At 38.9% G+C, this 23,550-nt stretch overlaps 1 protein-coding gene across 8 annotated transcripts in view; it reads left to right on the forward strand.

The window, feature by feature from the left end:
* Positions 1 to 23,296, forward strand: part of ABCG2 (ATP binding cassette subfamily G member 2 (Junior blood group)) — a 131,255-nt gene extending 107,959 nt beyond the window's left edge. For 7 of the 8 annotated variants that reach the window (XM_018049140.1, XM_018049139.1, XM_018049142.1 and 4 more), the window contains exons 7-16: positions 494 to 645; positions 2,802 to 2,906; positions 4,037 to 4,287; positions 10,043 to 10,125; positions 14,908 to 14,997; positions 16,465 to 16,589; positions 17,808 to 17,962; positions 19,770 to 19,859; positions 20,690 to 20,772; positions 23,088 to 23,296. In XM_018049140.1, coding sequence (XP_017904629.1) covers positions 494 to 645; positions 2,802 to 2,906; positions 4,037 to 4,287; positions 10,043 to 10,125; positions 14,908 to 14,997; positions 16,465 to 16,589; positions 17,808 to 17,962; positions 19,770 to 19,859; positions 20,690 to 20,772; positions 23,088 to 23,235 — 1,282 coding nt within the window. In that variant the 3' untranslated portion in view covers positions 23,236 to 23,296. 8 annotated transcript variants of the gene reach the window in all.

The following is a 23,550-nucleotide window of genomic DNA, read 5'->3' on the forward strand; positions in this document are numbered from 1 at the left end:
CAAAGATATAGTCAGTACTCAGTAATTTAATTGTATTATTAAGGCAGAGAATTGAAAACTAGTTCCAAAAGAGCCAGAAGACTTAAATGAATGATTGATAAAGATGGGGCATATGACCATTTTTTTAAGATTTAGTTCATAATAAGTTTTCAAACTTGAGTGTACTTACAAATTACCTGGGTGCTTGTTAAAATATGCTTCCCTGGACCCAGCAGGTCTGAGTAGACTGTCCAGGAATATACATTTTTAATTAATACTCTGATTGATTCTAGATTGCCCAAGGAAAACATTTTAGAAACCCTAGTTTCATGAAAACATTGAGTTTAGGTTCCCTAATTATCAGATAGATTATATGAGATGAGAAGTTAGTAAGAGAAAGTCAAGCTGAATGAGGAATAAATGATCTAAAGGCAGGAGTAATAAAGTATGTTACCAAGGAATGTAAGTTTCAGATGTTTAATGACTCATTGTTATCTTCTCACTATTAATTTAGGATGTCTAAACAAGGACGGACAATCATCTTCTCCATTCATCAGCCTCGTTATTCCATCTTCAAGTTGTTTGATAGCCTCACCTTGTTGGCCTCAGGAAGACTAATGTTCCATGGGCCTGCTCAGGAGGCCTTGGGTTACTTTGAAGACATTGGTATGGTTGCCTTTTTTGTGCTGTAAACATTAATAGTATCCCAAAGGAGAACAAAGGAGTCACTTGGAATGCTGTTTGATCTTTGAGTAGATATACATATATCACACTTTCTACTGCTCCGAAGCATCTTCGGTTAGTTTGGTGCTAGAATTTCTTTTTCACTTTGCAGTGCTAGTTTGTTATTTATGTCTCTTTTTCGTCCTGTTTGAGTACATGCACGTGCGCACATATTTGTGTGTGTGTGTGTGTGTGTGTGTGTGTGTGTGTGTGTGTGTGTGTATTTCTGATGGGGCTATATCTGTTGTCCTCAGTTCTGGTGACCTTTCCCTAACAGTTCAATAAATATATTGACCTTATGGCCAGTTATCTGTCAGATGGATATTTTTGGAAAGATCTAATGTCCTTAAGTTATTTGTCTTCTTAGCTAATACAGATTAAGGTTTATCATGTTCTTCCCTTACATGGGATATTGATTTTCCTTGGTGAGGGTTAATGGAGATGCTATTATATTTAATTTTCTCGTGATATTAGGTTGTGGATTTAGCATGTATGCAACTTACCTGTCAATACAATGGCTATCATAAGTCTGACTTCAATGGGCCAACATTTCTGATGGTTCTGGACTGCCTGTTTCTATTTACAATGGAAATAAATATATAATTTTTAAATGATTCATGCAGTCTACTTTGTTTTAGAGGTACTTGGATATGATTATAGATGATGCTCCAGGACCTCAAATATAGTTTAAAATATTTGCCAGCCATATTTTAAAATGTCTTTGTTTAATCTCTATCATTAAGTCTACATGGGTCAAGAGTTTTGGGGAGATGAACCTAAGGGTCAGACTACAGGCAAAGCTGAGTTCAGATGATCATGTTGTTACTGAGTCTAAGCTCATACTGCTTGCTGCTGCTGCTAAGTCGCTTCAGTCATGTCTGACTCTGTGCGACCCCATAGACGGCCTCCCACCAGGCTCCCCCGTCCCTGGGATTCTCCAGGCAAGAACTGCACAACAGGCCAATAAATCAAGAGATAATTTGCTGGGTCAAGGAATAGCGGCTTTATTTGGAAAGCAAGCAGATCAAGAAGATGATGGGCTAGCATCTCAAAGAAACATCTTACCCATGTTATAAATCAGGCTTCTTTTATACTAAAAGGAAAGGGTGTGAGGCTGATTGCTGCAAACTTGTTGGTGCTGGAATCCTTTGTTCTTGCATTTGCCTGTGTGGGTCTGGTCATGGTGTTCCTATAAACCTCCAACAAGACAAATGTTATTCTTTGTTCTGCAACTTTTTATCTCTATATGAATGGAAAAGTGTTACATCTTTAGAGATCAGACCCTGGAGAATGAGCTATCCCATATATTTCAGGCTACAGGCAACATTCTTAACTTGTAGCAAAAGCAATAGAATACAAAGGTTAAAGTGAAAGAAACAGATCTAGTATGGAGTCAGATTTGTTCTTCCCTGTTACAGTGCCAGGAGAGGTCAAGGTAAGCATTCAACTGTGCTGTGCCAGCTACATTCTCTTGAGAATGCTGTTCTGGTGATTTGTTCTCTATATTGGAATTATAATAGCATAATAAATAACCATTTGGACCTGAATTTAGTAGGGGCAGAAATAATCATTGCTGAAGTAGGTACTAGCATTCTAGCAGTCTCTAGTGAACTTGAAGAGCAGAATATGTCCCAGGCCTCTCCCAAACACAGTCCTTCTGTGCCTTAGCTGGCTTTGCTTGTTGCCTTGCTTTAAAGAACATTAGTCTTTCCGTGGGTTTTTATTTCAGTGTGTTCTTTTTTTCTTAGACCCATGTCTAGATTTTTGAAGAAGTTCTGATAAGCACCAGAGCATATTGCTAGCTATTTCAGGTCTCATGAATTATGATGGGTAAGGACCAAGCTCTAATGTAAGACTTTATAATAGTCCAAGGTTGGTTTGGAGTATGTTGTTTTGCGAAGAGTCAGAAAATTGTTGAAATATTGTGTGATTAAATATATAAAAAGAAAATATAAATTAATGAGGGGAGAAGAGAGAAGAAAAATGAGAGAGAAATTATTAGATTCTGTCTTCCCTACCAGCATCTCCCTCGCTCTCTAAAACAGTCTTTATTTACCGGGACTATCAATTTTGTGTACCTGAGTGACCTTCTTTTGCAGGTTTCCACTGTGAGCCCTATAATAACCCTGCAGACTTCTTCCTGGACATCATTAATGGAGACTCTTCTGCTGTGGTGTTAAATAGAGAAGACTCAGATGATGAAGGTAAACAAGTCTGTTGAGAATCACAGATTATTTTCTAATTGAGTTGGCTGAAGTTTAGCAATGTGGTAGCTTATTAAACCATGGCTGTTTGCATTTATATCAGTGCTATCCTCTGATACTGGTTGTACTAGTTTGTTTGGCTGCTGCAACAGAAATACCATAGACCAGATGATTTAAACAATAGACATTTTTTCCTCTTAATCCTGGAGACAGCAAGTCCAGGATCAAGGTATCAGCAGATTCAGTGTCTATTGAGGACCTGCTTCCTGCTTCATACATGGGCAACCATATTATAGCTTCTTCAGGTGCTGGGAGTTGGGAGGGAGCTCTCTGGGGCCTCTTTCATAAGGGCACTAATCCCACCTCCTGAGGGCTCCAGCCTCATGACCTAATCATCCCTCAAAGTCGTTCCATTCAAATACCATCACACTGGGGACTGGGTTTCAGCATATGAATTTTGGGGACACACAAACATTCAATCTAATAACATCAGTCAACACAGATTTTTTTCGTCTGTGAGAGTGGTATTTATTTAATCTGTAAATGAGCATTGATAGGACAATGTCAGTTCTAACAAGAGTTCCCATTTTAAAAGAAGTGCCCATTGTTTACAGAGTGGTCCCTCAGTTTCCATGGAGGATTGGTTTCAGAACCCCCTCCCCCCATGCCTTGTAGATACCAGAATCCAAGGATGCTCAAGTCCCTCTATAGGCCCTCTATATCCCTGGGTTCCATGTCTGCAGATTCAGAGGGCCAATTGTGCAGTGTTTTAAAATAAGAAACTTGGCAATTTATGCATTTATTCATTGTAAAAAGCAAGAACCAGGTTTTTTTTTTTTTTTTAGGAATTATAACTCCGAATTGTGAGAAGTCTGTTTTGAAAGATTTAGGGTCCAAATATTATAATTAGGAAAAGGTCAGTGAATTTGCTCTATCCCTAAGTTTATGGAGGGAGGCCAATTTAGTCTGTTTTCTTACCTTGTAAATCAGTGACAGAACCCATAATTTGTTTATACTCAAGCTTTAGAATGAAGATGCTAGAGTAAAATCTAAGAAAGGGGTATAGAAAAATGGGTTAAATCTGTTGTTATTTTTAAAATGTTTCCTTTTTATCTGCCTTTATTCCACAGCTAAGGAGACCGAAGAGCCTTCCAAAAACGATACTTCACTCATAGAAAAATTAGCTGAGTTTTATGTCAACTCCTCCTTCTTCAAGGAAACAAAAGTTGAATTAGATAAATTCTCAGGGGAGCAGAGAAGGAAGAAGCTTTCATCCTACAAGGAGATCACTTATGCCACCTCCTTCTGTCATCAGCTCAAATGGATTTCCAAGCGTTCATTCAAAAATTTACTGGGTAATCCCCAGGCTTCTATAGCTCAGGTAACCTACTGGACTCTTCTAATTATGCTGTAAAATACTAATTTGGGGGACATTATGCTTATCTTCTGCCCACGCTATATTTATTTATCCCCATTCCATTTAGGGTATAGAAACAAGCAAAACCTAATTAGGTTTTTACTTGAAGAAAGACTTATTTCTTAGTGGTTTTTTTTTTTTTGGATCACCCACTCAGAATTTTTTTGGTTCAGACAAGCTGTAATGGATAATCTTTGTAGAAAAAAAAATTTTTTTTTCTAAAACTTGTGAAGTAAAGAAAATGTTTGACCACATTTGTGGTTTTCTGATGGCTGCACATGTTCATTTCCTGATGCATTCAATAAGTTCTTATTGATTATGTGCTGCATTTTGGAGCTTGTATATAGCCATGAACAAAAATAAAATCCCTGCTCTTGGGGATCTTTCTTATCAGGAGAGACAGATGATAAATTCATATAGAAATAAATAGCATGTCAGATGGTAAAAGGGGCTGGGAAGAGAGTTTAAGCAGAGAAATAGAGAAAGGAAATGAGAAAGGAAGGGAAGAAGGGAAGAGGGAAAGAAAGGAAAGAGGTTGGTTGGTTTGCATCTTACATCAGGTGGCCAGGGACACCTTCAGCCTGGTGTCGCTGAATGCCCCTGAAAGCAGTAGGGCCTCTCACTCTTTTCTTGAAGAGCCTCTTTACAGATGCTGTCCCTTCTAATCAGCCTTCCTCATTTAGGGGTTCTGATCTTAGGAGAGCACTAGATGCCTAAAACAGTGTGCAGTTAACACAAAGGTAGTAAGCAGACTGGAATTCTGTTCAGTAAGACTCTTCACTGTCAGACGGACCTTCTCTTAATTAGGTTGAATTAATGTTCCTTTTTCTCTTTCTCATTGATAGTTGTTGATGATTACTCCTTTATGATTTTTCTGTTATTCTTAAGCCCTCTGTCATCTAAAACCCTCATTTTTTCATCTTTTCTAAGTGAAGTGAAGTGAAGTGAAGTCGCTCAATTGTGCCCAACTCTTTGTGACCCCATGGATAGTAGCCTGCACCAAGCTCCTCCGTCTATGGGATTTTCAAGGCAATAGTACTGGAGTGGGTTGCCATTTCCTTCTCCAGGGGATCTTCCCAACCCAGGGATCGAACCCAGGTCTCTCACATTGTAGACAGATGCTTCACCATCTGAGCCACCAGGGAAGTCAAGGAAGTCAATTTAACCAGTTATTTTGGGAGTAGCTGATTTTATTTTCATTGACTTTCTACTGAGTCCTGAAAGATGGTGTGTTGTTGGCTCTAATGTCACTGATTTCTTACTATACATGCCATCATTTTCATACTGTGGTACTGTTGCCTTTTAAGTATTAATTTCAAGAGCCTATATCCTTGAAGGCATACTGCTCATTAATCCAGACACTTTTTACTTGTTATTTGGCATTTGTCAGAACATGAAAAGTTTTATGTACTTTCAGTCAAGGGTACTTTTTAATTCTTTTAGTAGATTTAATGTTACTTGGGAACAACTTCTGTGAACAATGTCAACCTCATTATCCATTGTTTAACAGTAAAATGATATGAGTGTTGATTCTTTAGTGTGATTTATACATTAGATTTTTTTATTTGGAAAAGAAATTTCTCTTGCTTCTGAAAGTGGTTTCTAACTATCTTGTCCAAGTCACATATGGTCGGCCCTCAGTATCCGCAAGTTCTGCACCCACTGAGGTTGGAGGAACTCACAGATGTGGAGGGCTGACTGTATGACTCCATTTTATATGAGGGGCTTGAACATCTGTAGATTTTGATAGCCAAGGGAATCCCCCTGCTAATACCAGGAAATGACGCTATGTGGTAGTTCTGGGCAGGGGTGATTAGAATGTGGGGCTATTTTTACAGCGGGTTTCTGTGTCTTTTGGTGCTGGGTTTTCTTCAGATTCCAGCTCCAGGCAGGCCTAGTGTCTCCGGGTTGCATGTTCAGCTACTTTCCTCCTCAGTGAACTCAACCTCTGCCACAGGAATCCCAACAATGTTCACAGCAGTGATAATGTCACAGAACAAGGACAGAATCTTGTTTTTCCCTGAGCATCTGCCTATGGGGGGAAATTCTTTTTCAGTTTAGCCAGTCCTGGAAAGTTAGCTTAAGCCAGAAATAGGCAAAGCTATTTTGTAAAGGGTCAAAGAATAAATACTGTAGGATTTGTGGGTCATATGGTCTTTGTCTCAGGTAGTCAACCCTGCCGTTTTAGGAAGGAAGTAGCCATAAATACATTTGATTAATAAACATGACTGTGTTCCAATAAAGCATTTTTCATGGACTCTGAAATATGAATTGTATATGAATTTCACATGACAAGAAATATATACATATATTTTTGCCATTAAAAAAATGGTCCAAGAAACCCAAAAACCATTTTTAGCTCATGGACTGAACAGAAATAAGCCTAGGACCATAGCTTGCTGACTTCAATTTAGGGTCTTTTAATCTTGGGAGTCTGTCTTTTACTTCTCTAAGTGTTTGAATGTGGAGCTATTAAATAGTCATTTACATGAGCTAGACTTTGTTTCTGGTAATACATTTAACCGAAGGTTGTCTTTGGAAGGTCTTGGAATGAATGGATTTTCTATATAAGATTTAATATTCATTTAATGTCCCAAAGTTTTCCTGGTCAAATCAATTTGGGAAATACTATTGTATCTCTGAGAGAGTCATAGTTTCTATTAGCACATTTAACATTTGACTATGGATTAATTTTTTCAGCAACAGCCATGAACATCCCTTAGAATTCACCTTGAAAAATGTTGCTAAACACAACTGAACAAAATTAGAGTTACATATTTTGGAAATTTCCTTTTTTTTCCCCTTCTGTTCAAAAGACTCCACCTGCACAGAATTCATAGGATTCTTCGCTCCAATGAGAAAAGTTTAGTCTTCCTGTTTATTTTCTTTTGCTTAATGGTAAAAGGAATAACATAGACACACCTTGTAAAAGCATGCTGAAATTATGAGATTAATCACTTTGTCAGTGTTTGAAAACTTTCCTTGAGAATACTTTTAGCACTTTGAAACCATTAGGAAACATCTTAATGATAAAACTGACAGTCTGTTAATATGTTATTAACAGAATGCAAAAAAATGCAAAAGAATGCGAAAGAAGCAAAGCATGTAGAGTGTCCGCTTTTAAAAGTCTGAATATTCTTGGAGTTTTACAGTGTGAAAGTATAGATTTGTATACATCTGCATGCACACATGCTAATGGGATCATCATTATTTATTTTGGGAGTTGATCTGTTGACATGAAGTATAGTATATTTTGAAGGTAATTAAGATAAGCCAGGGTAGTAAATTTTTTTTTTCAAATTTCTGACTGTGTTTTTTTAGGAAGGCAATTTTTAAGTACATCTTAAATCGTATTTTTTCCAGACTCTGGTCTTCACAAGCTAGTCTTCACAGATCATGATCTTGTTTTCCAGTTTTGTCTGCCTCTTGCCAAAAGTGTCTTGACAAGTTACTACAAGCTTTGATACCATTGCACTGTTGTAGTGCTGGGGTATTTTTTTTTTAACTCTGAAGATTCCAAGGTATATGGTAGGATATTTTGTTTTCTTTGGATGATCATCTCTTATATCTTTATATTTATACATTTAATAAAATTTAATTAAAAGTATAATAAATATAATTTCCTTTTATAAGTTATAACCCTAAATCTTTGTCTATAAAAGTATCTTTAAGAGACATTTTATCAATCTTAAAAACGAAAGTGATGTTTATCCAGTCTTCTTCAGTTCAGTTCAGTTCATTTCAGTCGCTCAGTTGTGTCCGACTCTTTGCAACCCCATGAATTGCAGCACGCCAGTCCTCCCTGTCCATCACCAACTCCCAGAGTTCACTCAGACTCATGTCCATCGAGTTGGTGATGCCATCCAGCCATCTCATCCTCTGTCGTCCCCTTCTCTTCCTGCCCCCAATCCCTCCCAGCATCAAAGTCTTTTGCAATGAGTCAACTCTTCGCATGAAGTGGCCAAAGTATTGGAGTTTCAGCCTCAGCATCAGTCCTTCCAGTGAACACCCAGGACTGATCTTTAGGATGGACTGGTTGGATCTCCTTGCAGTCCAAGGGACTCTCAAGAGTCTTCTCCAGCACCACAATTCAAAAGCATCAATTCTTCAGTGCTCAGCTTTCTTCACAGTCCAACTCTCACACCCATACTTGACCACTGGAAAAACCATAGCCTTGACTAGATGGACCTTTGTTGGCAAAGTAATATCTCTGCTTTTTAATATGCTGTCTAGGTTGGTCATAACTTTCCTTCCAAGGAGTAAGCGTCTTTTAATTTCATGGCTGCAATCACCATCTGCAGTGATTTTGGAGCCCCCCAAAATAAAGTCTGACACTGTTTCCACTGTTTCCCCATCTACCTCCCATGAAGTGATGGGACCAGATGCCATGATCTTCGTTTTCTGAATGATGAGCTTTAAGCCAGCTTTTCCTCCTTCACTTTCATCAAGAGGCTTTTGAGTTCCTCTTCAGTTTCTGCCATAAGGGTGGTGTCATCTGCCTATTTGAGATTATTGATATTTCTCCCCACAATCTTGATTCCAGCTTGTGCTTCTTCCAGTCCAGCGTTTCTCATGATGTACTCTGCATAGAAGTTAAATAAGCAGGGTGACAATATACAGCCTTGACGTACTCCTTTTCCTATTTGGAACCAGTCTGTTGTTCCATGTCCAGTTAAACTGTTGCTTCCTGACCTGCATATAGGTTTCTCAAGAGGCAGGTGAGGTGGTCTGGTATTCCCATCTCTTTCAGAATTTTCCACAGTTTATTGTGATCCACACAGTCAAAGGCTTTGGCATAGTCGAGAAAGCAGAAATAGATGTTTTTCTGGAACTTTCTGGCTTTGTCAATGATCCAGCGGATGTTGGCAATTTGATCTCTGGTTCCTCTGCCTTTTCTAAAACCTGCTTGAACATTTGGAAGTTTCTTAGGAGTCATCAAACACTCTTAGGAGTCAGCAAAGGTGGGGCAGCTTGTCCAGTTGTTGGTGGTAGACCCTCTGGGCTGAGGCTGCGGGAGGAGCAGTGACAGGAGGGTGGGTAATGGGAGCACTCGGGGGCCCCGGCGAGAGCTGGCCGAATGCTTTGCTGGCGGTGACAGTGCACTTTTCCACTGTAGGCGTGGACTCCCCAGGTCAGACAGATGACCTCAGTTTACCCCTACTTCCTTATTGTGTAAAATCCCATTGTTAGAATTTTTTTAAGTGTACTTTAAAGTTTTTATTTATTTTTATTTGGTTTTTCATGTTAAGAGTAAGGATATCCTGTTTTTATTGGAACCTCTTGAAATATCATACTATGCATGTTCATTAGCACAAAGGTTGAGAGTTTAGGCCAGAACTCTCAGCAAGTTGGGCTTTATTTTGCCGCCAAACTGCTTTTCCGGGTGCCTGCATTGTTCTGCTTCACTGTCTGTCATTCCCAGGCCCCAGAGCCTGAACTGGACCATGAACTGGCAGTGCCTGCTCAGACGCTGGGAATCTTAGCTTTTCTGCTTTGTCTTCCTGTCAGTCTCCTGAACACACGGATAAGTTATTTTCACTTTAACTTCAAAAGCAGTCTAGTAACATGTACATTTTATATTTTCCTGAGGACTGTGTTCAAGCCATTTAAAATATCTGTATCAGTGGAGAGATTTGATTATACAGCCAGATATATTTTAATAATAAAGGGTGTGTTAAGTTTTTACCTTTAATTGAAATTCTTTTTTCTTTTTGAAAAGTTAATTGTGACAGTCTTCCTGGGACTGGTTATAGGTGCCATTTTCTATGATCTAAAAAATGATCCTTCAGGAATCCAGAACAGGTGAGTAAATCTGGGTCTTGATTTTGAGAGCGTGTGGTTACTTTTCTTTCAAGTTTATGAAATTACATTAAGAATTTGAATTTGAAACAAGCACAGGGTACACTGAGGAGTAGGACAAGTCAGTGAATTTAAAGCGGAATGAGAGTTTTCATATTCATATATAACATATATATATGTATCATGCTAAACTAGGCAGAACATAAGATTTACCCTGTTAACCAATTTTAAGTGTACACTTCAGTGGCATTAATTACATTGTTGTGCAACCATCTTCACCATCCAATGCTAGAACTTCTTCATTTTCCCAAACTGAATCTCTGTACTCACTGAACACCAACTCCCCATGCCTTATTTTTCCCCAGCCCCTGGAAACCACTGTTATACATTTTGTCTCTAGATCTGAGTATTCTAGGTACCTCATATAATTGGAATCTTAGAGTATTTTTCCTTTTGTGACTGCCTTATTGTCTTTAGCATAGTGTCTTCAAGGTTCATCCATGTTGTGGCATATGTCAGAATTTCTTTTTAAAGACTGAATAATATCCATTGTATGGATATACCATGTTTTATGTATTGATTTATCTGACCATGGGTACTGGTTGTTTCTACCTTTTGGCTTTTGTGATTAATGCTATTATGAATGTGGATATACAAGTAAATATCTGTTTGAGTCTTTGCTGTAAATTCTTTTGGATATACACCCAGAAGTGAAATTATTGGATCATTTGGTGATTCCATTCATTTTTTGAGGAGCTGCCATCCTCTCTTCTATAGCAGGTGTACCATTTTGCATTTCTATCGGTAGTGCTCAGGCTTGTAGTTTTTTTCCCAACCTCACTAACACTTACATTTTTGTTTTGTTTTTATTAGTGGGAGATGGTATTTCATTGTGGTTTTGATTTGCATTTCCCTAATGATTACTGTACTGTTGAGCATCTTATCGCATGTGCCTTAACCGTCTACGTATCCTCTTTGGAAGAATGTCTGTTGCATCTTGTTTATTTATTTATTTATTTGGGCTCTTCTGGGTGTTCGTTGCTGCATGGGTTTTTCTGTAGTTGCGGCAAGTGGGGTTACTCTAGTGGCGACGTATGGGTGTCTCGGTGCAGTGGCTTCTCTTACTGTGGAGCGCGGGCGTTAGGGCACTTGGGCTGCAGTAGTGGTGCCCCTGGGCTCAGGAGCACAGATTCAGTAGTTGCCGTGCATGGGCTTAGTTGCTCCACAGCATGTTGGATCTTCCCAGACCAGGGACAGAAGCTGTGTCTCCTGCATTAGCAGACTGATTCTTTACCACTGAGCCGCCAGGGAAGCCTTATTGAAGTTCTTTAACCATCTTTTTAATTGGGCTTTTAAAAAATTGTTGAGCTGTAAAATTCTTTGTATATACTAGACATGAACCATTAACAGATATAAATTAGCACATATTTTCTGCCATTCTGTGGGTTGTCTTTTCTTTTAGTTGGTGTGTCCTTTGATGCACAAAAGTTTAAAATTTGACATAGTCCAGTTTATCTGTGTTTTTTTTCCTTTTGTTTCATGTGAGTTCATTTCTTTTTGATTTTTGATTTGTTTGACATGGGGTGGTGGTTGGGACTCAAGTTTTTTCTATTGTAGGGTTAGTACTACCTTACCTGGTTTTGATTACAACATGCTGTTAAAGCTACATTTCCTGATGAAACTTTGTAATGGTCTGCCGTATAGTCTGAAAAAAGGAGCTGAGCAGAGTGGAAGACTGTAGAGCTCTTCTTGACTTTGTGTTTTGAGAGCCGTTCTGGACCAGGCATTTTCCTCTGCGCTTTCCATCTGGGGTCCTCAGGTTACCCTTCCAGTCAGAAGGTTGGATGGTTTTATTCCCATTTCACTATTGGGCAAAGTTGCAGTAGCTTAAGTTGAATCTGTTTTGATATTTGGGAAAGGGTGACTGTTAAGAAAGAACAAGCATAAAAGTCAGTGCCTCAGGTAAAGTAAAATATCTCCTATGTGGCAGCAGATCATGAGATAATGATTGGAGTTTCGTTTTCTTTTTTTTCCAGAGTTATGTCATTGTTTTCCTTTTTATCTTTTCTGAAGGATGTGCTCTTCTCTGACCTGTTTGGAAACTCGTTAGTAATAGACAGTGTGCACCCTTTGTAGATGCTGTGTTTTTGTGACGCACAAAGCACAGATTCCTGTAATGACAGGAATCTAGAGCTTGTGGGGCTTTTGTGTTGTTGTAGCAGGAAGCATTTGGAAAAAGAATATCGGGAAACTGTCCTCAAGTGGAATTTAAGAAATCTGGTTATTAAAGTTCTTGGTGAAAGAATCCAGAGAAATATAGAAGATCCTTAACTGTTTTGTCAAATGTTTTCTGGAAAAATAGAGCATTGGAGCTATTTTAATTTGTATCTTTGACCTATGCTTACTGCCACTTTTTATCATTTGAAGTTGCCCTGGAGGCCACTGTGGTTTGGTTCTCCTTTTTGGGAGTGAATTATTCCAGAAAAATGCTCTCTGTGTTCTTTTTCTTAACCTGTATAATCATGTATAGAATATGAGCTCTGTGACTTAATAACTACCTTACAGAGTTGTGGAGATAGCTAAACAAATCATAATTAATTAAGGAAAAAGTTACTTCAAGAATATTTGAATCAATAGATAGATATTACAGACATGAATTACCACCTTGGAAAGAACTGGAATACATAAAATTCTTTAACAATCAAATTACTTAGTATAAAATAAAATTGTCCTGTGATTTAGAAGAAATTTCATTGTGTGCTAGTTCAAAATCATTGTGAACATTATTGTACTATTAGATGTAACACTTAACAAATGAGCTGAATATTGCCATGTCCCACTTCCTGAAATCACCTTTCTTGTTGATGTTAGGCTTATTTGTGTATAGCAGGTAGCACACTTAGCTTCACAAGTTGCATAGTTGCTTGTGTTGTAGGCCTGGCTATTTCCCATTTCTTTATTGTATAAACATTTACATTTAAAACAACCTATTCCGTTCTTTAGTTTGGGAGGAGGAAGTGTTAAAAAGAATTACTGACTGTCTACAGACTCTTTGTTTTAAGAAAGTTATACATTTGGGTTTCAGAGAAGGCAATGGCACCCCACTCCAGTACTCTTGCCTGGAAAATCCCATGGATGGAGGAGCCTGGTGGGCTGCAGTCCATGGGGTCGCTAAGAGCCGAGCGCGACTGAGCGACTTCACTTTCACTTTTCACTTTCATGTACTGGAGAAGGAAATGGCAACCCACTCCAGTGTTCTTGCCTGGAGAATCCCAGGGACGGGGGAGCCTGGTGGGCTGCCGTCTGTGGGGTCACACAGAGTCGGACACGACTGAAGCAACTTAGCAGCAGCAGCAGCACATACACTTGGGTTTACCTTTTAAAAAATTCTCTTGTACCATTTAAATGATGTGCCACCGCATCTCTTTTAGTTTCAGCTCACATTCTCAATGTCAGTTAAGTCACTTGGTTAGGAAGGAAAGCTCCGCAATGTTTCAGGAGTATTGGCGTGCTTTCATAAAATTCATGTATCTATCCAAGCGTGGATTAACTGAGTACTTTCCTTTTTCAACTTCGATTATTTTACTGAGAGAGAAGCATTAATAGTCTTCTTTTTCTCCCAGGTACACAAATTAATTTTTTCTGTAAGAGCATTCTTTTTTGTTTTCTGTTTTGAGCTCATTAGAAAGAGACCCCATTAGCAGAGGGTGTTCAAGGAGAGTATCGAGGCTGTGCTGGTGGTTGTGCAATGGATGTATATGATCAGGTGTTGGTCAGTGTTTCCCTCCACTGGCTTTCACTTTGCCTTGTCTTAGTTTTTTCATTACTTGACTTTTTAAAAAGTGGCTGATAGAGGTGTTTAACCTTTTCAGGCTTTATTTGTCTCACTATTTCTCTGTTGATACTTTAAGAACTATAATTGGCGTTTTGTTAGTTAAAATCCAAGGTGATAGTATTTTTGTGGAATACGTAGTCATTGGCTTGACTTCCACAGACTGTGTGTTCTTGCTAAGTTGCTTGAGTTGTGTTTGACTCTGTGTGACCCTATGGACTCTAGTTGCCAGGCTCCTCTGACCCAGGGATTCTCCAGGCATGAATACTGAAGTGGGTTGCCATGCCCTCCTCCAGGGGATCTTCCTGACCCAGGGATCAAACCTATGTCTCTTATGTCTCCTGCATTGGCAGGCAGGTACTTTATCACTACCGCCACCTGGGAAGCCCTGGGGCAAAGACCCACAGACCCGGTGGCTTAAACCACAGAAATTCATTTCTTGCAGTTCTGGAGATAAGGTTGCAGTATAATCGGGCTCTGAAGAGGATACTCTTCTTATTTGCCGCCTTCTTGCTATGTTCCTGCATGGCAGAGAAGGACAGCTCTGATGTCTCTCCCTTTTCTTCTAAGGGCACTAATCCATAGTGAGGCCCCTACCCTCATGACCTCATCTAAACCCAACCAGCTCCCAGTGTCACCATCTGTAAATGCCATCACACTGAGGAGTCCAGCTTCAGCACAGGACCTGGGGAGGATGCAGTTCAGTCTACAGCAGACTTGGTCATGAATTTCAGACTGTGCTCTGTGGAGTCCCAAGGATACCACTGTGGAGACGCAGGGGTATGGGAGTGACCTGCTGGGCTCATGCTTCTGTCTCTGTTTTAACCAGAACGGTTGTGTGTTTAATGTGTTAAGGTATCATTTGAGGGGAGAATTTTGCAGGGAGAAAAATGACCTGAGAATGTTTAATTGACTGCAGTGCTTTGTCTTTTTTTCCCTTTCTCACATCGCAGAGCCGGGGTGCTCTTCTTCCTGACGACCAACCAGTGTTTCAGCAGTGTGTCAGCCGTGGAACTCCTGGTGGTGGAGAAGAAGCTGTTTATGTGAGTAGGTCTCTGTTTCAGGAAGGGGGCTGCTGCTCAGACTGGTCACATCCGGAACTGGGCCGTGGCTTGGTTCCTGGAGGTTACCAGTGTTGATTGAGAAAGAGCAGCGAGAGTCTGGGAGGGAAACCAGGAGCACGTGGGGCCTGATACACAAGGGAGAAGGGAGTTTCAAGATTAGGGCACCAGCCACAAATCTACATGCTGCAGAGAAAGCAAGCAATAAGAGGCTGAAAAGGATCTTTTGTTTTTAGCAAATAAGAAGTTGTGATGACTCACAAGAAAAGTTTGAGGGACTTGGTAGAGAGAAGGTAGTGTGTGGAACAGTATATTCAAGATGAGGAGGTAAAGGTGACCAAGAATACAGACCAAGTCTTCAGTGGGAGGGGGCGTGAAGGAGCCAGGGAGCAGCCTTAAAAAATGTAAGCTGTTTGGTTTCTTCTGTTTTTCATAGTTGGAAGAGATTTGGTATTTACATGTTGAGGAAAGAAATCATTAGAGAGGGAAAGAATGAAGATCTTGGTGGGATAGTTTGGAATTACAGGAGGAAGATCTCAGGAAAAGGAGGGATCTAGAATCTAAGAGGGGTGAAAAGAGAATTTGATCACTGACAGGTTGGCAGGCACTGTGGTTAGCAGGCATGATCATGGAAAGAAGTGCCATTTTCTTTTTATATCATGAGAGGAGAAGAAGTAAAAGAGATGAGTGATCCAAAGCTGCATTTGAGGCTCAGAGAAGAGCAGCAGCACCTTCTTCATAGTTAGAAGCAGGGAGAAAGGAACCACTGAAATGAGCTCCTGACAGGCTGGCCTTCAAAGAGAGCCAGTGTCAGGAGAAAGGGAAGTGATGCAGGACCTGTTCCCCCAGAGTGGGTTTTCAGAGGCAAACTGGCCAGCATTCGGAGGGAGTTCTGCAATGACAAGAGGGGTCATTGCGCAGAGCCTTGAGGGATGATATCCCAGGGGAGGCACACACATGAGACGTGCCTAATGCTAACCGGACAGAAGGGTGGTGGGCTAACCTCGAAGATGGGGACACGGTAGCTGTTAGACCTCTGGTAGCAGTGGAAATCTGTATGAAAGTGAAAGTCACTCAGTCGTGTATGACTCTTTGCGACCCTGTGGACTATACAGACCATGGAATTCTCCAGCCCAGAATACTGGAGTAGGTAGCCTTTCCCTTCTCCAGGGGATCTTCCCAACCCAGGGATAGAACCCAGGTCTCCTGCATTGCAGGCAGATTCTTCACCAGCTGAGCCACAAGGGAAGCCCGAGAATACTGGAGTGCATAGCCTGTCCCTTCTCCAGTGGATCTTCCCGACCCAGGAATTGAACCCGGTCTCCTGCATTGCAGGCAGAGTCTTTACCAATGCCATCTGTATAGCAGGGAGGACATCTGTATAGCAAATGGTTTAATCTCCTGGTCTTAAACTAACGTAGGATGTATGATGTGAATTTTTGTTTCTAGACATGAATATATCAGTGGATACTATAGAGTGTCATCTTACTTCTTTGGAAAACTGTTATCTGATTTACTCCCCATGAGGATGTTACCAAGTATTATATTTACTTGTATAACATACTTCTTGTTAGGTAAGCAATACGACAAAAGATGTGTGTCTTTAGTCTTGGATGGGAGGGGACTTTCTGTAAACATGCTTTGGTTCTCAAAACTATAAATCAAGTCCTGAGATTAGGAAGCATCTGTTCATTATGCATGCTCTGAAATAACTGTTCTCCGAGGAGATTTTTGTCAAGACTTTCTCCAAAGTAACTTTTAAAACTGTTTATAAAACTATATATATATACATACTGTGTGTTATATACAACAAACATGGAAATAATTCCTAAAATTACTTTACACTATGTAGAGGAGCTGGAGCTGGGATATTGATTACTTACCTATTTATATTTTTATTTTTGTATATGAATATATAAAAATAATGAAGATAGTGACTTCTTGGGCTTACTGGTAATAAAATATTTGTTTGATAGATGTAGAAAGATTGATTTGTGCGTTTTGTTTAGGCCATACCCCAGGCTCATTGTATCAGAATTTTCTTTTATTTCTCACATACACAGATGCCCACACACATGGATATATATACACTCCAAAAATATTTCTTTTTTGACAAGGCACTATTGATTGAGTTTAAACTTCTGTTTTACAAATGAGAGGGTGTATCTTAAAGAATCAGGCATAAAACCTAGAGTCTTAAATTCCTATCTGGTGTTCTTAAGGCTGTTCTGAAGTCTTCAGATTCTTGTTTGACCCATAGTATTAGCCCATTTTAGTTTATAAAGCAGTTTTATGAAGCTTATTTAACCCCATCCTCAATCCCAGAGATATAGGGTGATTTGTCTTGGGAGACTTGGATTATGGACCTACTCCCCCAGATTTTAAAACCACTGAGTGGTCATATAATCCTGACCTTACAGTTATCTTCACTAATGCTTTTGTAGCAAAGAGTGAGTAATGTGATGTCTAGGTAAAATGAATGTGCTCTTGGCAAGTTTCCTTCTTAGAAGAGAAAGCAGTAGAATTCTGGCTAATTGTCTACAGCTCTCCATCTCAGGCATTCAGAAATTGTTAATAATTACAAATAAAGAAGCAAGAGCATTACATGGAAAAGTGCTTATACAGTGAGCATAAAAAAACTGTATATAACTTTGCACGGTTATATTGGGTGGTTGGATGAAGGATGAATTTTTTCACTGTGATAGTAGTTTCTCAAAGTATTACAATGTTTTTTGCATAATAAACAATCCCTGATACACAGTGTTGGGTTAACCCCCTCTTTGTTCCCTAAGGACTGAAACCAAAGGTGGAGGCCTTCTTCATCATGATGTTTACCCTGATGATGGTGGCTTATTCAGCTAGTTCGATGGCACTGGCCATAGCAGCAGGTCAGAGTGTGGTATCCATAGCAACTCTGCTCATGACCATCTCTTTTGTGTTTATGATGGTAAGTACAAACTGTGCTTCTCTGAGGCATTATGATTTCCCCTTATTCCTACCCCCAAACTTGCCTATCCTGTAAGATCTGCTTGAGGATTCTGTACATCCGGCTCTTTGCTTCAAGGAGGCTGTATATTGAAATATAGCTTATATTAGAGAATGTATCAGCTTTCTCTTGATCTCACCCAGCTAGTTTTGCTACTGTTCTAATATGGTAATTAGAACCTTAGTCAATGTATTGTTACTGATGAGCTTTAAAAAGAGGCCTCTTGGTGACAAACCATCAAAGCTTGATAAATTGGAACTTTGAAAACCCAAAAAATTTTTATTTTTAAAATTTTAAAAAAACTGTTAAAATGACAGGTCCATTGTCTGACTTTCCTGCTGGTGGGAGAGAACTGCTGGCTTGTTTAATTGGCGGCTGAGATGGTTTGGTTGGATCTACTACTCTTCAAGGGGAAACCTAAGTTCCATGAAAATAGAGCAACATGGGTCTGTCTTGGGCCCCTCCTATATTTTGAAAAGGAGTGTTTTAAAAATACTGAAAAATTCCAGTACTAGGACCTCTCCTTTCTGGGTTTCTGACATTTCTTTATGTCAATATACTTCTCTTTACCTTTTAAAAACAGTTACTTAATCCTAACCTTACATGGCCCTACATTTTGCACACACAAAGATGAATCAGTAGGTGAAGGGAACCAGTTACTACTTTCCGCCACAAACATCAAATAAACAGAAACGTGTAGCCTCTTTACTTCATACACATGCCATTTCTACTAGAGTAGCAGTACATGTCTTTAAAAGGTAGGTATTAGCACAAACTCTTGCCAAAGTTTAATTCTTCCATTACTGAGTTTGAAAACTGCTAATCTAACCATTATTGAGAAAATGGGCAACGTTATATATGTTTTCTATAGTGTCGTATAATACATAAGGTGTTCTTCAAAATTAAAATGTTTTATTTTATATATTAGATACTTTGATTTGTTGTTATTTAAGGATTTGTATTATATGTAAAACTTTAGAAACTAGTCATAAGACTATATTTTACCCAGATATTGTGTGTTATGCGTTAAGCACTTGGTTAGGTCAAGTTTAAAGCTATGTGGTCACACCAGGAACATTGTCATTGTTACGTCCATCCCAGCATACCTTGTGCCAGTTAGAAAGTGTTTTATGTGAACATTTTCTTTATGTAGCCATCTCTTGCTGGAGTGGTCATTTCTGGAATCTTCATTGTAATGCTCCTTTTTGCAGCTTTAAATGAAGAAATTGGCCATATTTTATGCTGTGCTTTACCACATTATGCTGTGTACCAGTTCCAGCCTTTGGGTTATTTTAAGCATGTGAACTGAACCCAAAATTATTCCTAAGGTCATACAGAGATATAATGTAAACCCTTGTAAATAACAAATATGACTGTGTTATAGAAATTGGGGCGTGAGGTACTCAGGATACATTCAGGTGTGTGTATTGGTGGGAATATATAGTTGGTTGTATCATTCCAAATTAGTACTATTCACCTTCCATTGTGTGCAGTTACAGAGAAAGTAAAAGCCTCAACAATTAGAAAGCTCCCAATTAAATAAAATGTATATTATAAATATATTTAGATCCCTAAACAGCCTCAGCTCCAGAGAGATATACATGTACAGAGGATAGGGTAAGTCTTCAGAGTAGTGGAAAGAATTTCAAAGAAGAGTTGGCCTTAGCAGAAGTATTCACTAGACTGTCAGGGACTTAAAGAGGCTACTTGCTAGAATTCTTCATGAAGTCACGGCACCAGATCTGATTCTTGTATTTGTTTTTTGCAGATATTTTCAGGGCTGTTGGTAAATCTCAAAACCATTGGGGCTTGGTTGTCGTGGCTTCAGTACTTGAGCATCCCTCGATACGGCTATGCGGTATGTTCTCCTTGTCTGTCACTGTGCTGGTTCACTGTCCCCATGCTGGAAACAACCCGAATAAAGCCTCTCATGTCCCTGGCCATGAGCTGTGCAAGTTTTAGGACCATGAAGGAGAGTTTCCTATTAAGCCTTGGGTCAACTTGATAATCACCTGGGATTTCTCCAGTCACCTTTTTGTCTGAGGGAGCTGAAGGATTGGGAGATAACTCATAGTCAAGGACAAAGATTGACTAATTGATATAAAAAATACAGTGTTTCAGTTCATCAAAGAAATCAATGAAAAGATGAGGGCCTAGAATACATATTTTAAATTGAAAGGGAAATTAGAAGAAAAATCATGTCATATTCACAGCTACTATTGACTTTAGAAAGCTAATCAGCTCCAGAGAAAAATGTGCCTTAATATAGTAAAATTAAATTTTTAACTCCTAAGAATTATAACTGATTTTGATGAGAACAAAAAAGAAAAATACAAAGATTGTTACTATAAATTAACAATAGTCATTGAGTATCCCTGTATCATTTTAATTATAGTACTATGGGTTATAAAAAATGGGGAGAGAAGAAGGAAAAAGCTATGGGATAATATAGCCGGAGATCTCTCTTCTTGGTTTTTGTATCAGAGCCCCAAATCCCAACCCTAGGCCTCTTGATTGCCAGGAAAAATAATTTTAGTTGCTTTGGTATGACAAAGACTGTGAATGTGAAACTTTGTTTTGAGAGAGAACAACAGAGATTAAACTTAGTGGACATAATTGTAATAATTCTTTGGAAACCTTTTGAAATTTAAAACTATTTTCTTTATCCTGCTCCCACTTATGTTATAGGCTTTGCAGCATAATGAATTTTTGGGACAAAACTTTTGCCCAGGACTCAACGTAACAGCAAACAATACCTGTAGCTATGCAATGTGAGTTTGTGTTCAGTGTCATAATGGGCTTGCTTACTGTTATGGTGTGATGCAGAAATACCACTGGGCTGAGGGATCCTTTCACGGACACTGACTTCTCTGAGTCTGAATATTTTCATTTATAAAGTGAGTTATACACTAATGCATGTGAAAGTGAGTTACAATTCCTGGGTATTCTATCTAGGTCAAAATTGTATTTTACTTGGAGAACCATTTCTTATGTGTTATTTGTTTGGGGTCTTTTAAAAGATCCTTTTGCAGTTTGGATTGTGGGTTTGGATTTCTATTTTTCAGAACATTTGAGTTTGAAATGAGAGCTGCTTTGGTATTTTTATCAAGCCTTGACAGTACTGGAACTGTATGGATTATATGAAGTGTATGGACCCATGAATTTAGGATTCCTGTGAGCTCAACCCACGGCCAGGGTGAAAGCGTTAGTCACTCAGTGGTGTCCGACTCTTTGCGATCCCATGGACTGTAGCCCACCAGGTTTCTCTGTCCATGGAATTCTCTAGGCAAGAATACTGGAGTGGGTAGCTATTCCCTTCTCCAGAGGATCTTTCTGACCCAGGGATCAAACCCAGGTTTCCTGCATTGCATGTGGATTCTTTACCATCTGAGCCACCAGGGAAGCCCAACCCATGGCTAGTAGTGAGGGCTAAAAGGGCATTAGGAGTGGGAGGGAACATTTTCCTGCCCCAGTCTGGCTCTTGCCACTTCCTCCTGTATCTAGGAGACAACATGAAATCTGCACAACCTTTTTTTCTTTTTGACTGACTTGGAATACTCCCTACTGAAGGATGTTTCCTCTAAAGAAAGGAACATATATTTCAGTAAGCTTGAGAAGGAAATCTCATTTTTTTTTTGGCATAATAAGCAAAAACAGATTTTAATAGAAATAAAGGTATTGTTTTAAAGTTAAGTAACATTTCCTTTTGATGATTGCTGTTAATGCTTTGATTTTGATATGTTAATTAATGAGAGAAAAGAGAATGCTGGTATCCTAAATCTCATGAGTATTCAAGAGAGTTAGAAGTAATTCTTAATAATAGGACAAATTGCTATTTAGAAGTATTGCCAGAAAACCTCTATGAAGAGAAGCTTTCCTTATCCTGCCTACTCCCTTTCTTTTGATCTGAGTATAACATTTTTTTTTTTCAATCTGCTAAATTCTAAGAGTAGCAGAAAAATGGAATCAGGTAATAATTATGGTTGTGCCAGATATTTTTAATACCAGGTGCTTTTCTAATCAGGGCTACTCCATCCTATTCTGCTCTGTTCCTGCTCCCACTAAGGCATACCTGATAATTTGACCTGCTGGTAATGTCTTAGAGCCGAGCATCTATGATGCTCATTCCAGTCTTGTGTAAGAGCTGACAGAGTGCGACTCTGGTAGGAAACCTCTATTCACCTATTCCCCTAGTTTTAGAACTCTCAGCCTGTGTTTTTTCTTTTTTTTTGGTATGGCTAATTTATGAGTAATGAGCCCTATAAACAGCTTTGGTCATCTTTGTAAGTGCCTTCAGTATCATCTGCTAAAGCTGAGACTTTCCCCATCAGGCGTAAGTGAAAAATTACTTGATAAATGTTTCTGTCCTTTGAAGAGAGGCAGCATCATAGACTTGGAAACCAACCTATTTGGGGAGACTAGCAACTTGATTCAAAGTGTGAATCTGTGAAGTTGATCAAGTTCCTTAAACTTTAGTCTCCTCATCTTTCAAATTTGTGTTGTTTTAGGGATTAACTAAACTATTATATGGGAGCTTCCCAGGTAGCACACTGGTAAAGAATTCGCCTGCCAATTCAGGAGACACAAGAGATGCAAATTTTATCCTTGGGTCAGGAAGATCCCCTAGAGAAATAAATGGCAACCCACTCCAGTATTCTTGACTGGGAAGTCCCATGGATAGAGGAGCCTGGGGGGCTACAGTCCATGGGGTTGCAGAGTCAGACATGACTTAGCAACTAAACACATACACACACAAGCTATTATAAGCAGGTTGCTTCATAGTATCTAACAGAATTGTAAGCACTCAATGACTATTTTCTGTCTATTTTTATGATGCATATGACTGACCTATGAGTCCCTGTTATATCCCCATAAAATAGAATGATAAAGCTAAAACCACATACACACATACACATACACACACTCACACCACAAAAACCCTCTAAAACTGTTTTCTATTATAAATGAAGGGATGGTTATTTAAGACTTGGTAATCTGTAGGTTTCTTTAAGTAACAGTGAATATATTGAATACAATTTGACATATGCTAAAAATGAAGTCATATTCTTTTTCTGATGAATTTCAGATGTACTGGTGAAGAATTTCTGACAAACCAGGGCATCGATATCTCACCTTGGGGCCTGTGGAAGAATCACGTAGCCTTGGCATGCATGATTGTTATCTTCCTTACAATTGCCTACCTGAAATTGTTATTCCTTAAAAAATTTTCTTAAATTCCTCTTTAATTTCAATGATTTACCCCCCATTAAAAAGGGACATCTTGAGTTTCATATCTAATGAATTTTTTTTGGTTGTTTTCATCTTTTTATTTATTTATATTATCCCAATGTGTTTCATTATTTTTGGTTGTCTTCTTTTCACTTGCCTCATACTATTGTTCAGCAAGAATTATTTTCAACAGAAACATTTATAGAAATCACAATGAACTAAATTATACTTGAAAAACCCCAAGTCATAAACTAGTGATATTATGTACTACATATTAGTTCATCTTGTCAGATGGTAACCATAGGAAAGAAATCTAGTTT

The sequence above is a fragment of the Capra hircus genome, chromosome 6 (genome assembly GCF_001704415.2).
Source record: "Capra hircus breed San Clemente chromosome 6, ASM170441v1, whole genome shotgun sequence".
NCBI classification, from domain to species: domain Eukaryota; kingdom Metazoa; phylum Chordata; class Mammalia; order Artiodactyla; family Bovidae; genus Capra; species Capra hircus.